This window comes from Arachis hypogaea, chromosome 16 (genome assembly GCF_003086295.3).
Source record: "Arachis hypogaea cultivar Tifrunner chromosome 16, arahy.Tifrunner.gnm2.J5K5, whole genome shotgun sequence".
In the NCBI taxonomy this organism is placed as follows: domain Eukaryota; kingdom Viridiplantae; phylum Streptophyta; class Magnoliopsida; order Fabales; family Fabaceae; genus Arachis; species Arachis hypogaea.
The window spans coordinates 149,272,072-149,284,694 of record NC_092051.1 but is presented as its reverse complement, the minus strand read 5'-3'; the positions used below and the strand labels follow the sequence as shown (position 1 = coordinate 149,284,694).

General features: G+C 34.0%; 2 protein-coding genes across 3 annotated transcripts; one reads left to right on the top strand and one right to left on the bottom strand.

The window, feature by feature from the left end:
* Positions 1-50: 50 nt before the first annotated feature.
* Positions 51-3,657, bottom strand: LOC112697835 (THO complex subunit 5A-like). The gene is made up of 5 exons (XM_025751191.3): positions 3,025-3,657; positions 2,136-2,426; positions 1,365-1,701; positions 679-1,001; positions 51-564 (listed from the first exon to the last, which is right to left on the bottom strand). Exons 1-5 carry the CDS (start codon positions 3,271-3,273, stop codon positions 295-297), a joined length of 1,470 nt encoding a protein of 489 aa, XP_025606976.1. The 5' UTR covers positions 3,274-3,657; the 3' UTR covers positions 51-294.
* Positions 3,627-12,116, top strand: LOC112697833 (uncharacterized). Of its 2 annotated transcripts, XM_025751188.3 has the most exons (12): positions 3,627-3,982; positions 7,346-7,582; positions 7,787-7,826; positions 7,989-8,058; positions 8,268-8,359; positions 8,758-9,758; positions 9,902-10,071; positions 10,435-10,663; positions 10,920-11,055; positions 11,221-11,315; positions 11,423-11,546; positions 11,761-12,116. In XM_025751188.3, exons 2-12 carry the CDS (start codon positions 7,515-7,517, stop codon positions 11,899-11,901), a joined length of 2,166 nt encoding a protein of 721 aa, XP_025606973.1. In that variant the 5' UTR covers positions 3,627-3,982; positions 7,346-7,514; the 3' UTR covers positions 11,902-12,116. The 2 variants fall into 2 exon arrangements, with proteins under 2 accessions (XP_025606973.1, XP_025606974.1); XM_025751189.3 differs by lacking the exon at positions 7,346-7,582 and having other exon boundaries at positions 3,851-3,982.
* Positions 12,117-12,623: the final 507 nt, after the last annotated feature.

Here is a 12,623-nt window from a genome sequence, read left to right as displayed (position 1 = left end):
AACTTAAGTAGATTCTAAGACAAAATAATAGCAAGAATTAAGAATAGTTCTACCAAAAACAACACTAGCATATCATCAAGAATATGGGTGGACCTGCAACATACCCTTTTAAACTTATTCCTCTGGGTTAGACGATTCACATACAAGATACACTACAAAAATTTACACCAAGGACAAGTGGGAACCAAAGTAAAGGTGGGACTAAAAATAAATAAGTATTAGAAAGCATTTCTTCATTGAATACCCAGAAGAGTCCTTCATATTCTAAAGCTATAAGCACAGTATAGTAGTGACTCAGGAGAGAGCCAACTGAGTTTTTCTCTTTGAACGAATTCTCTGCAGAATTGTATGTACTCGGATGTGTTGGCGGTTTGGCAAAAAGCCAGATATAACATCTTCATCCTTGGCTGCATCACTGTTCTCTTGAGTTTCACGGCTCATCAGCAGCAGAGGAGACACCTCTGGCAAGAAATTGATTCCGGCAAGGTGTTGAGCCCATTTGTAAGGGCGGGAAGTTCTATCACGAATGAACATTATGGAATCCCCAACAACGAGTTTGGCTGACTGCATCATCATCATTCAATAAAGAATATATATACAAAAGATTAAAAAAATGAAAGAAAGGTTACATGTAGATATAAACAAGATAATCAATAAATAATACGAAACCACGCAAACCTGGTGAGGAAGCTCGCAACCAGTGTCGTCAGGGAATAAATTGCATAAAATGTCATTCTCTGGACCATTGTTGGATTCTTCCGTTCCAACACATATAATATTCAACTGCAATATGTATTCGAATTTCAGAGTAATGAGTTTTGCAGACTTCAGTTCAGAAACCTCATTGTCATAAACATGGAGAACAATTTGAAGTGGATGAACTTCAAATATTCCTGCCTGGTCAAGACTCTCTCTGTCTTGAACCCTCCTCGGCCTTTTGCCCGGTCTCTGAGCATCTTCATCATGTTCATCATCTTCCAATTCGGAACATGTGGAAATACCTAAAGCACAAAACAATGTCATATAATAAAGAGGACATCTAAGGAATGGTCAGGATTATAATATTCAAATTTCAAATGCTTATGACCCTATCATTACCCACGATGACCACCAGTTCTTGGTGAAGCTCGATACCTATATAACAGAAACTATATAGTATATACATTTGATTTTCAACAATTACTGTCCTAAAATATTTAATAGGAGCGATATTCTGGTCTGAAGTTGATTAATCTATATGATACTAAAGAGTTTCAAGTTTATAATCCTGTGGATCAACAGTGCAACGACATTGAGCGAGCAAGGGAACTAGATAACATAGATGCTAGTCGATAATTAATAGAAATGATACAACTTTTACTTACCATTGTCCTTAAGAGCTTGATGATGTGCTAAAGCTTGAGCATCTTTCACGTTTCCTATAATCTCCAGATCAATAGCTTCTCCAAATGCTTCCTTTTGAGCTGACAACTGTGAGAAAATTACATAAAGAGGTTGTGGAAGCAATTCCGCAGAATGATGCCGCTTTATTTTCTTAGTATGCTCCAAGCCTAGTTGATTTTGTACTGGTAAGGAAGCTTTCTTAAGAGGCTTGAAATTTGAAGGGAGAGTTGACAAAAACTTCTTTCGCTTTGCAATTGTCTCCGAAAGGGTTTTCTTCTTTTGTTCTAGTTTTTCATGAAGTTTACAGAGCTTTTTGCGCTGATAAAAAAAATTGTGAAATAAGAAATTATAATCACATATATTGCTCTCCAGTGAAAATGCTAAGAAAGCAAATGAGAGAAGAAAATTTCAAGTTTGAGATATTACAGATAGATGCTTATTACATGAGTAGCCTTAAATATCTGCAGCTTAAATGCCATATATAAGTTACTCTTTGTCATGTTCAACATAAATTCGAAATGCATCAATGATACCTCCTAATCAAGAAACTCTGATCAAATTCTTCATTTTGATAAACAAAGCAAATGGCAAAGAAGCCAAAATCTAAAGCAGTTAAGTAAATCAGTAATATATTGAAGCATGAAAGTTAAATATTCTATCATGATTTTCCTTATTAGCATCATAACAAAATTTTAAAAACAAAAACAGCATCAAAGTGGGCTAGTAACTTTTTAAGGGTATCCCATTGTCACCTGGGATAGCTCAAAATTGAGCCTTTTAAGCATCAGATCATGAGCACTGTGATTTGACAGAACACAGCCCTTGACTTCTTCAGGCGCATCACGAAAAAACTCTTCCTCGGACACCAATTCAATATCAGGATATTTTGTTGTTAATTCTTTGCAAGCCTTTATTGCTTTGACATAATAACTCTTCTCATACATCAGATTGTGAAGCTGCAGGGTTGTAGACTCCAAAGGCACCTTTGCACTCTCAGTTTCGCTTCTAACACGTTCTTCCTCAACCAGTATAGAACGATTTATCTGTGATATAAACATGGATATTAGTCATGATAGCGCATAATGACATTATTTGATCCATGTAGTTGACTCACTACAAGATCTAAACGGTTTTCAATTCCTAGTCAATACAAAATCTCACAGAAACTGTAGCTCAACAAGCTATGTTCGCGAATTCGTCTGGGAAAATCGAACCTTGTTCAATAGCTAGCTAACTAACTAACTAACTAACTAATTCAGAAGCGGCAAATGAGCAGATGATATTATCATCGAGCTGAACACAAGTTTGCCAAGCTCAGCTCAGCTCGCTTAACAGTCACGGCTACTAATTTGTATTCCAACAGTCATAAGCTGAATACTCTCATTCACAGCTCGATTTGTTAATAGCTCAAAAAGTAGAGTTTGTGAATCCATAACTGAATTCAACACCCTAGCTATTAACTAACTAACTACTTCGGAAACTTCTAACAGCCTGAGGATATTATCATTGCTCTAAAAAACAATCTAACTATGCAAACTACATATATATTCTTTTTGTTCTTGTAACTTAATATGCTGATGCGTTGTTAAATATGAAATTGCGAAACCCTAAGAGGGAAAAGAGTGCGACGGCGTAATGAACCTGACGGAGATTGAGGAATTGGAGGAGCATCTGAGAAATGAGTTCTCTGAGGAGCGATTTAGGTTTTCCATCTCTTTTAAAAGACAGCATCTCCGACACGATGCTCTCTGCAGAAGCCTTCGCGTCTCGCAGCAACCGGAACGGACATTCCTCCGATGAAGAAGCATTGGAGTCTCTGCTTCCGCTTTCCGCCGTCGGAACCACCATCTCCTCGTCCTCTATGCCGCCACCGTCTTCAACTGTTCTCATCAGCGTCTCTGTCTAAGAGCGCGGGTTCATAAAAAAGCTCTTTTTTTTTTAAGCTAAAGAAAATTATATGAAATGTGTTTTTTTAAGCAGTCAATAGTTATAAGAACCGGACCGGATCTGCCGGTTCGACCAGAAAACCGGTAATCCGGTTATTTTGCCGGTCCGATTGAGTAAATCGACCGCATAGGAACAAAATCGGAGAGAACCGTTTGAACCGCCCGGTTTTGGATTAAAACCGGAAAACCGGTGATTTTGTGAAACCCGGCCGGTTCGGAAATCATTTTTTTTCTTACCGAAAACGCTGTCGTTTTGTTTCTTTAAAGAGAAAAAGCCCTAACCCTGCCTAAACGGCTACCCCAATCCCCAGTACCCCTCCCCTGACCCCTGGAAGCCTCTCTTCCTCACCTCATCACACCAACAATCTCGAGTCTCAACTTCTCGAGTCTCTTCCTCCCCTCATCACACCAACACTCTCTTCCTCGCAGTCTCTCTCAGTCTCGAAGACTCTCTTCCTCTGCTTCGTCTCGCCGGCTTCACAGTGTGTCCGAGTACGTCGGGTTCGTGGCTCCGCGTCTCTCGTCATCGTCGTCGCGTCTCCTGCGTCGCTGCTGCGGTGCTACCTTTCCGTCGCGTCTCCTCCGTCGCTGCTGCGGTGCTGTCTCTCCGTCGCCGGAATCTGCCTCATCCAGGTTGGTCTCCAAACTGTGAGGTATGTTCTCTGTTTTTTTTAGTTATTTAGTTGGATTTTAATTTGATGAAGGGAGTGAATAACTGATAGGTTAGTGGCAGATTGTTGATTATGTATATATTGTTGAGTTATATTTGTTATATTGTTGAACTAGTTAATGGCAGATTGTTGATTTTTTTGTTGATGGTGATGCCTTTAATAATAATGTTGCTGCATAGTATTGGAAAATTTATTGTTAGTTTTGAAATTAGAAAAAAGAATCAATAGTATAATGTGATTTTGAAAGGCTAAGACTTTAATTTGAATAATGTGATCATATATATGAACTAAAACTATATGACAAGGATAGGATTATTATTATTATTACCTGCTATAAGTTGGATGAACATGCCATCATTGATGGTGAATTCAGGAGTGATTGAATATTGTCCGAGAACATTAATTTAATTGTAGTAGTACAACTAATTTTAAAGATTATTATTTTTATTGTGTCAAATTAACATATTATTGATGATATGTATTTTAAATTTTTTTCAAATTTTTTATTATTTTATATTTTTTATTTATATAGGACCAGTTTTATTGGTTTAACCAGTAATTTATCGATTGAACTAGTAAATCAGTAAATCAGTAGTCTAATCAGTTTAATTATCAGTTCGGTTCTTATAACTATGATTTATATATTAAAATTAGCCACCAATGTATTTATATATAAATACATGTGTAATTTAATTTATTTTTAATGTATATTTATATTTTAATATATATTTTATGCTAGTGGTTGACTTTAGAGACTAATTTTAGTTTACACGTAACATAATCTAAATTTTTATTGGTTTTACTTGAAAGTTAATACGAGGTAATTTTAAATAATTTTATTATTAGAAATTAAGATAAACAGGTGATTTTTATAAAAGAAAGAAATAATTGTATCTTCAATATTATTGTAAGAGCTAATTTATATTTTTTTAAACAGTGATTTAATTTTAATATGATTAGTGTAAGAGAAAATAGACTATCAATCAATTATTTATAAAAAAATGTCATCATTATTGTGATTTCGCATACATTCACAATAATTTTTTAAAATTATAAAAATATAAATAAATATCAGCATTAAGTAACTTCCTTAAAGAGGTAATTTGGAAGGAGAAATGTTTTTATTTAGATTTGTTGTTTCATCTGTACATTAGTCCCCTTTATCCAAAGGGAAAAATGAAAATTATTTATAAAAGTTTTTAGCCGATATTTTACCTTTATAAAAGATTATTCTTGTTTTATAATTAAGGTTAATATTAACTTCAATTCCTAGAGTGTGCAAAAATAAATGGTAAATAATTCATAATAGCCTATCCACAAAAAAAGTCAGCATACAAATCTATGGATAATTCTATAGAAAATAGATTTTCATGTGAGAAGAAAATGTAAAAATTATTAAAAATAAAGTAGTACATTCCCTTAAATAAGTATTTAACTATTTATAGTCACAAAATATCTTTGTTATTTTTTCTCTTTAATATAACATGTACCAATAATACCAAAAATTGATAAAGATTGAATTTGTTCAAAAATATTTTACACAAAATATTGAATTATAGGTTAATTATATTTACAAAATTAATTATACATATTAACTAACTACTTAAATCATTTTTTAAAAAAATACATTTAATTTGATATAAATATTGTAAATTTTGTCAAACAAATTTAAAAATATATATACACAAAAAAATTAATCTAACATATAATTTATGTAAATATATTTTATTTAATTAATTTTTTATAGATATATAAATATATAATGGTTAATAAGTTTTGGATGGTGAAAATCCATTTGCAATTGTGTTAATATAAAGTTAATAGTCGTAAGATAATTTAATAAATTTGATCAAATTGTCAATCTAACAACTTTTGACTTTCAATTATTAAGTATCAACTTCACAAAATAATTACACGTGAGTTTTTAATTTTTATTTTACCACTTCGCTAAGTAGACAACGAAAAATCTGAACAACGGGGTTGAAATTTGGCCTAATGAAATAAAAGAAAAAAAAAACACTTCACCTAAATTATCTAACAAAAAAATTTTATTGAGTAATTAAAAAATTTTAACCATCTATTATTTTCTAATTTACCAAAGCACCGGTTTCTCTCCCAAATCTTCTACCATCGTCACCGTCGCTTGGTTGCCAATCAGCCCATCGTCGCTGTTGGAATCCTCCTCACCGTCGTTGGTTCGTCAACAAGGACTCTCATCAGCGTCGCTCTTCTCTAGACCAGAAACGAACGGTGCCGTCGGGCTCCTCTTCGCCGTCGCTGCTTGACTTGTCACACACCGTCACCGACGTCGCTCACTTCTAGTGAAAATAACATCTACTTAAGGATAAAAATAATCATCCACATACCTAGTGAATTAAACATCTAACATATTTTAATTATATATAACTAAACTCAATCCTATCAAATAACCATCCACGTAAGAATTTAAATAACCATCTGCATGCCTACTAAAATGATCATCCTGAATTTGCCATTGAAGTAACTTCATTGAAAGACCGTGGTAAAAACGATGCAACGATTAACACTGGTGTTGTTCCTTCAACGGTTCGACAACTACCAGAGCAGCAGCCACTGGTGAGGATGATGGTAGGCGATACCCTTCATGCAGATCTGATCTATCATCGATACTATTAAACAATGCCGATTTTAAAAAAAAATAATAGTAACGAAACAACACAATTCAAAGCAATGACAGGTGAAGAAAGAAAAAAAGAGCCAACCAAAAATATAAAAGGACTGTTTGAGCTTGGCAAAAAAACCGCCAGAGATGTCGGCGAGAACGTCCTTGACAAGGAAGACATAGGCGTTGCCACCTTCACCGAGCTGCTTGACGATATGGAATCGGTTTTCGTTGATCTAAACATCTCCGTCGTAAAGTGTGTTCAAACCAAAAAATGAACACCCTATTCTTCTTTTTCTTATTACAGCAACACCAAATGAGACTTTGATAGAATGCTGTGGCGGCGTCAGTACAGCCAACGGAGGTACAACGGCACGAAATAAGGACTGGAAAATAATGACAGCAGATTTTGTGTGTATATTAAAAATTATAGTAACACTAAAAATAACTGTACATAATATAAATGCGTTTCTTTCATGACTTAATGTAAATACATTTAAATAGTAATCCTAATTTTTTAAATTTTAAAATCTAAAATTAAATAATTAATTAATAATTTAATTTTTATTTTAATTTTATCTTTTTTTAATCAATTATTCATATTGTTCACAATTATTATTATTTTCTTATACTCTCTATTTTATATCCTTGTCTCACTTCGTATTTGTAGAACATTAAAACCATTTTTTTTTATATATTCTTAGAGCCAAAACCGAAACCCATAACTCAGAGTCTGAGAGGAGAAAGAAAAGAAGAATAAAAAACTCAATCAGAGAGAGAGAGAGAGAGAGAACAAACTGAAGTTAGAACGAAGTCATCGTCTTCCTTTGTTCTAGTTTCAATTCCGACACTCTCTGTTGGTTTTCCATTAATATGGTTACGGAAGGACCCGCCATCGAAGCTCTCGGTTCTCTCTTCAAAATCACACAAGTCTTTCTATGGTTACTCTCTACTCTCTCTTTTCCTCTTCTATTCCTTTTCACTCTTATTGTTAGCTACTTCGTAAAAGTTAAAAACTTCAATGAAAAGTATCATTTTTTTCCTTTTGCTGATTTGAAATTGTTATTATGAAAATGAATAAGTAAAGTTTACTCCTTTTTTGAAATTTGGTCATGATATGTATCATTTTTTTTATTTACCTGCAGGGATGATGGTTCTCCGGGTTCTCTCCCACTAGAAGGCTCTGTAAGTAGTTTTTTTTTTTTTTTGGTCTGACACGAAAAAAAGAACATCAAGTTTATGTTTTTATTATGATTGTCACTGTCATCTGAATATTTATCTGTAACTAGCATGGTTGATATTTGATATCTTGATATTTATATATATATTTTTTCATTGTGATATTAGAAATCGGCTGAAGTTCATGGCAATGGCAATGACAATGACAATGAAAATGACAGCTCGAACCTTGTTCCTGGCAAGTGATTCTTTTTTTTCTTTTATCTTTCTTTTGAAAATAAAACAGTGTCTTTTAGTTTGAAGACTACGTGTTTGTTTTAATGAAAATGAGAGTTATTAGATAACAAATGATTACACCTTGATCATGGTAGATTAATTTGCATTCTAGTGCTAGGAGAGTTTATTTAATCATTATATATCTTTTGTTTTGCCCTTTGTATTTTGCAGATTGGAGCGATCTTCTCGAACCTGAGGATTTGGAACTTAACAAACAGATGAGTGAATTGGGTCTCCCTCTTTCCTTTCACACAACCAAAGAGGTATGATTGCAACTAGTTATATTATCCGATTAAATTTTTTTCCTAAATGGTTCGTGTCTTATGCAATGTCACATATAGTTAATTGGTATTTAGATGATGGGAATGCCCTGGCTCAGGCTTAGTGTAACTATAACTGATGATTAAGCTGCATTCTTAAAGTTACATAGCTGAATGATTTGTCTTCATAGTGAATTGTGTTTTGATGCAGTACCACTCTGCATGATTCCTATAAAGGACATAACCTTGTTTTGTTTTTTCTTGTGGCAAATCTTTTCTTTTTGTTTTCAACTTGAGCATCATCACTTATTCTCTGCTATCATTCATTTTCTGCTCTATTCATATTCTTAGATTATCAATTCCAAAATGTGGTACTAATTTTGTTTTTTGTTTTGTCATAGAAAAGTGGACCAGGGAAAGGTAAAAAAAAGGGCTCACGTTCAAAGCTTCGGCGTACTTGTCATACTGCAGAGGAGGTTGTATCTGCTGCTGAATTTCATGATAAGGCAAGCAGTTCTGTATCTTGTGTATCAATGCTGGGCCAAAGTGAATCATCTTACTGCAGTGTAATGGAGATTGATATGACTCGATGTGCCTCTGTTGAAGGAGATAATTCAGCATGCTGCACTGCAGAGAAACATGATGAAGATATAATTGAGGCAGCAACTAATGAAACCCCGGATAGTGACTCTCTAATCAACAATGCATGTGTTGATTTAAAAATTCCACCAGCTTTGGCCACCGGAGTCTCTGCTGGAAGCCACTTGACAAGTCCCAGCGCCAGTTATTGTGGGATAAAACACGATGAAAGCTTAATTGGCGTTGAATGTTTAGAAATTTCACCAATTGTTAGCAAAGAGACGACCGAGAGTGAGACCATTTGCAATGATGATGATGCTGGCACTTGGCATCCACCAACTAATGAATCAGAATTGGTTACCATGAGTATAGAAGGGACTGGATGTGGCCAAATCAACATGTCAAATTATCTTGGCGAACTCGGAGATTGGATGGTGTTTTGGGATACTTTCTACATGAGAAAATACTTCTATAATACCACAACACAGACTTCTACATGGGACCCACCCCCAGGGATGGAGCATCTAGCAATTGTTGAGTCCATTGAATTAGACGATGGCAGGGCTTTAAAGGAAGCAGAGGAGTGCAAAACACAAAATAACACTAAAGCACCCCATGAAACCTTGATTGAAGAGGAGTCAGAAGGAAAGCAACATGATGAGTATTCAACTAGTATCGAAGTTGGTGGCAAGTTGGTTTCCGATCTCACTACACATAGCGAGGAGCAATTGGTGGATCATTCTGATGAGTATCTTGAGAGAAGTAGTTCCAACGGTGGAGTTTCATGCTCCTCAGTATCAAATGCTATGGAGCACACAATTAGGTAACTGTTCTTCAATTTTAAGTTAGTGTAAATGAAGTAATTCTTGTTTGTGAACAATTAGCAAAGGCATATTGTGAAAATTCTTGTCTCAATGACCTTTCTTTGTATTTATTTGCTTTCCTGACAATTGAAATTCTTCACAGTTCCAATGAAGGAAACATACAGGCAGCATCAGAGGTTAATTATAAACACTTAGAAAACATGGTTATTGATACACCTGAATATATCGAGTTTGATCCATCCACGTCAAAAGAGGGCAATAAAGTGAAAAGGAGACATAGGCAGAGAAGAAAATCCTATAGTGAAACTGAAGGTTTGTTACAAAAAACTTCAGTTATTGCTAACTGCTTCTGCCATTTATCTGGGTTCTGCAATCTGCTTGCTGTTCTACTGAACGTCTTGACTAATTGGCTCCAATTTAATGACAGTATGGTTCGGTTCTACTAGGAGTCAAATACAATAATAAAATCAATAGATGCCTAGATTTTTTTTTTTTGCTTTATTGTAGTATAAAATTCTAGAGTACTATATAGGTGCTTACATTGGTATAAATTGATTTTTCATTGTCTTATGACTTGTGAGACAGTCATTAACATAGATTTTCTTAAGCAGCTGCATTGTGCTGCCGATAGCTGACAGCCGGTACTTTGTAATAAACCATTTTTGTATTTTGCAGTTCAATTTCAAGAAATGCCTGAAGAGTATCCTGCTGCAATTGGCAAATATTGGTGGCAGAGATATATTTTGTTCTCTAGATTTGATGATGGTGTAAAAATGGATGAGGAAGGATGGTTTTCTGTCACTCCAGAGCCTATTGCTCGACATCAAGCAGAGCGTTGTGCTAGTGGCATTATAATTGACTGTTTTGTTGGTGTTGGTGGGAATGCTATCCAATTTGTGAAGAGGTTAGTACTAAATAATCCCTAGTTGATACTTGATAGGCACACACACCCACCACCAAATAAAAAGACTTCTAATTTTGTGATGTCCATTAATAATATTTCCTAAACATATTATTTGTATCACCCATCTCATATAAGACTTGTAGTTTTTTAAGGAAGAAAAATCATAATTTGTTCCAATACTTAGGTCTTCCTCGGACAGTTTTTTGAAAGTGGTTATTCAAATCTGTACTTACCATTGAATTATTTGATATTTCAGTTGCAATCATGTGATAGCGATTGATATTGATCCGCTGAAGATTGATTATGCTAGGCATAATGCTGCCATTTATGGGGTGGATGATCAAATTAACTTCATAATCGGTGACTTCTTTGTCTTGGCACCTAAGTTAAAGGTGCTAAACTTTCCATGTTATATGCTTTCATTTTCTTGTTTTTCACCACATAATGGATTAGTTTTTATCGCTTTCTCCCTCTTTACCCTTACTAGCTTTTACTTGTAGCTGAATTAAAAAATTTCTGCAAAAGGTTTGGTAGCTGACGACAATATTATCTTGCAGGCCGATACGGTTTTCTTGTCTCCACCTTGGGGAGGACCTGATTATTTAAAGGTTGCGACTTATGACATGAAGACAATGCTTAAACCGCATGATGGGTGTGTAGATGCTTGTCATGTTTCTTTATATACCTCTTAAACTCATCTTCTAGTTTGTTGTGTAACTTTTTTTGCTTTCCTATTTGACTCGATGCGCTTCTGTGCAGATTTACTCTGTTCAATCTTGCAAAGGAGATTGCTTCCAAAGTTGTAATGTTCCTTCCAAGAAATGTAGATTTCAATCAATTGGCAGAGTTATCTCTATCTACCAGTCCACCATGGTCACTAGAGGTAAATTTCAACTTTTTGCCTATTGAAAAAACAAAAAAGGATTAACATGATGCTTAAGGGGTTGTAACATAATATCAAAAGTAGCACATGTATTCTCATGAATCATTATTATGTTGTATGATGTGGTAAGTCTGTGTCTATCATCAACTAGAGTTTATGCAGGTTATATGATGTTTAAGTTGACTTAAGACTTAAGTTATATCAATGATTCTAGGTGGAGAAAGTTCACTTAAATGGAAAACTGAAGGCGATCACTGCATATTTCAGCGACACAAGAGTTGGAGGTTGCTCGATGAATAAACACATTCGCTTCTGCTCAAGCTCAAGTGATGAAGAATCAGGATCCCTGCAATGAAAGGAAATATTCATAGTCATAGGTGAATATAAGGTCATGTTCTTGGTTTGTGGTATTTATGTGAACCATTTTAGCATTATCTGCAAAATGTAACAATGCCTTTTGTGTTACATCTTGTGTGGCATTGCTACATTGTATAGCTGTTCATATTGGAGAACCTTTTTTTTTTTGTAAAAATGGTTTCAATAGTTTATAAATGGTTGATTACCAAGCAATAATTCATAGCAGCACATGTGCAATTCATAAATTACCAAGAAAATATAAAAAACCACATGACTCGATAGTCAATTAGAAGAAATATAAGAAACAAAAAAGAATATTAACATGTAAAAAATACATCAGGATAATTTTATATCAGAAGTTTAGAACAGAAATTCATTTTAAAAATATATTTCATTTTGTCAAAATATCAACCAAAGCTTTGTAACCTCTACTGGTCAAATTTGATATTTACTTAAAGTTAGAGGTCAGTGTAAGTCTTTTTCAATTATTATTACAAGTTTATAATCATATGTAACACTGTTGATTAAATTTTGTTCAATCTTAAAATTGGCTTCTAGAGGTCTTTTTAAAATACTACTATCTATCTATCTATTATTATTATTATTATTATTATTTAATAATATTAATAATATAAAAGAAACCTTTACTACTCTTTGTTCATTTAAGAAGTTTATTTTTATCTATCCAAACTAAGTGAATCAATTATTTTTCGGTTAATA

Coding starts and splice junctions, on each gene's coding strand:
- LOC112697835 (XM_025751191.3), bottom strand. CDS start 3,273: ATGAGAACAGTTGAAGACGGTGGCGGCATAGAGGACGAGGAGATGGTG. Junction 1,702..2,135: donor TCAATTTTGAGCTATCCCAG/GTGACAATGGGA, acceptor TTTTTTTATCAG/CGCAAAAAGCTCTGTAAACT. Junction 565..678: donor GTTGCGAGCTTCCTCACCAG/GTTTGCGTGGTT, acceptor ATGATGATGCAG/TCAGCCAAACTCGTTGTTGG.
- LOC112697833 (XM_025751188.3), top strand. CDS start 7,515: ATGGTTACGGAAGGACCCGCCATCGAAGCTCTCGGTTCTCTCTTCAAA. Junction 7,827..7,988: donor CTCTCCCACTAGAAGGCTCT/GTAAGTAGTTTT, acceptor TTGTGATATTAG/AAATCGGCTGAAGTTCATGG. Junction 9,759..9,901: donor GCTATGGAGCACACAATTAG/GTAACTGTTCTT, acceptor AATTCTTCACAG/TTCCAATGAAGGAAACATAC.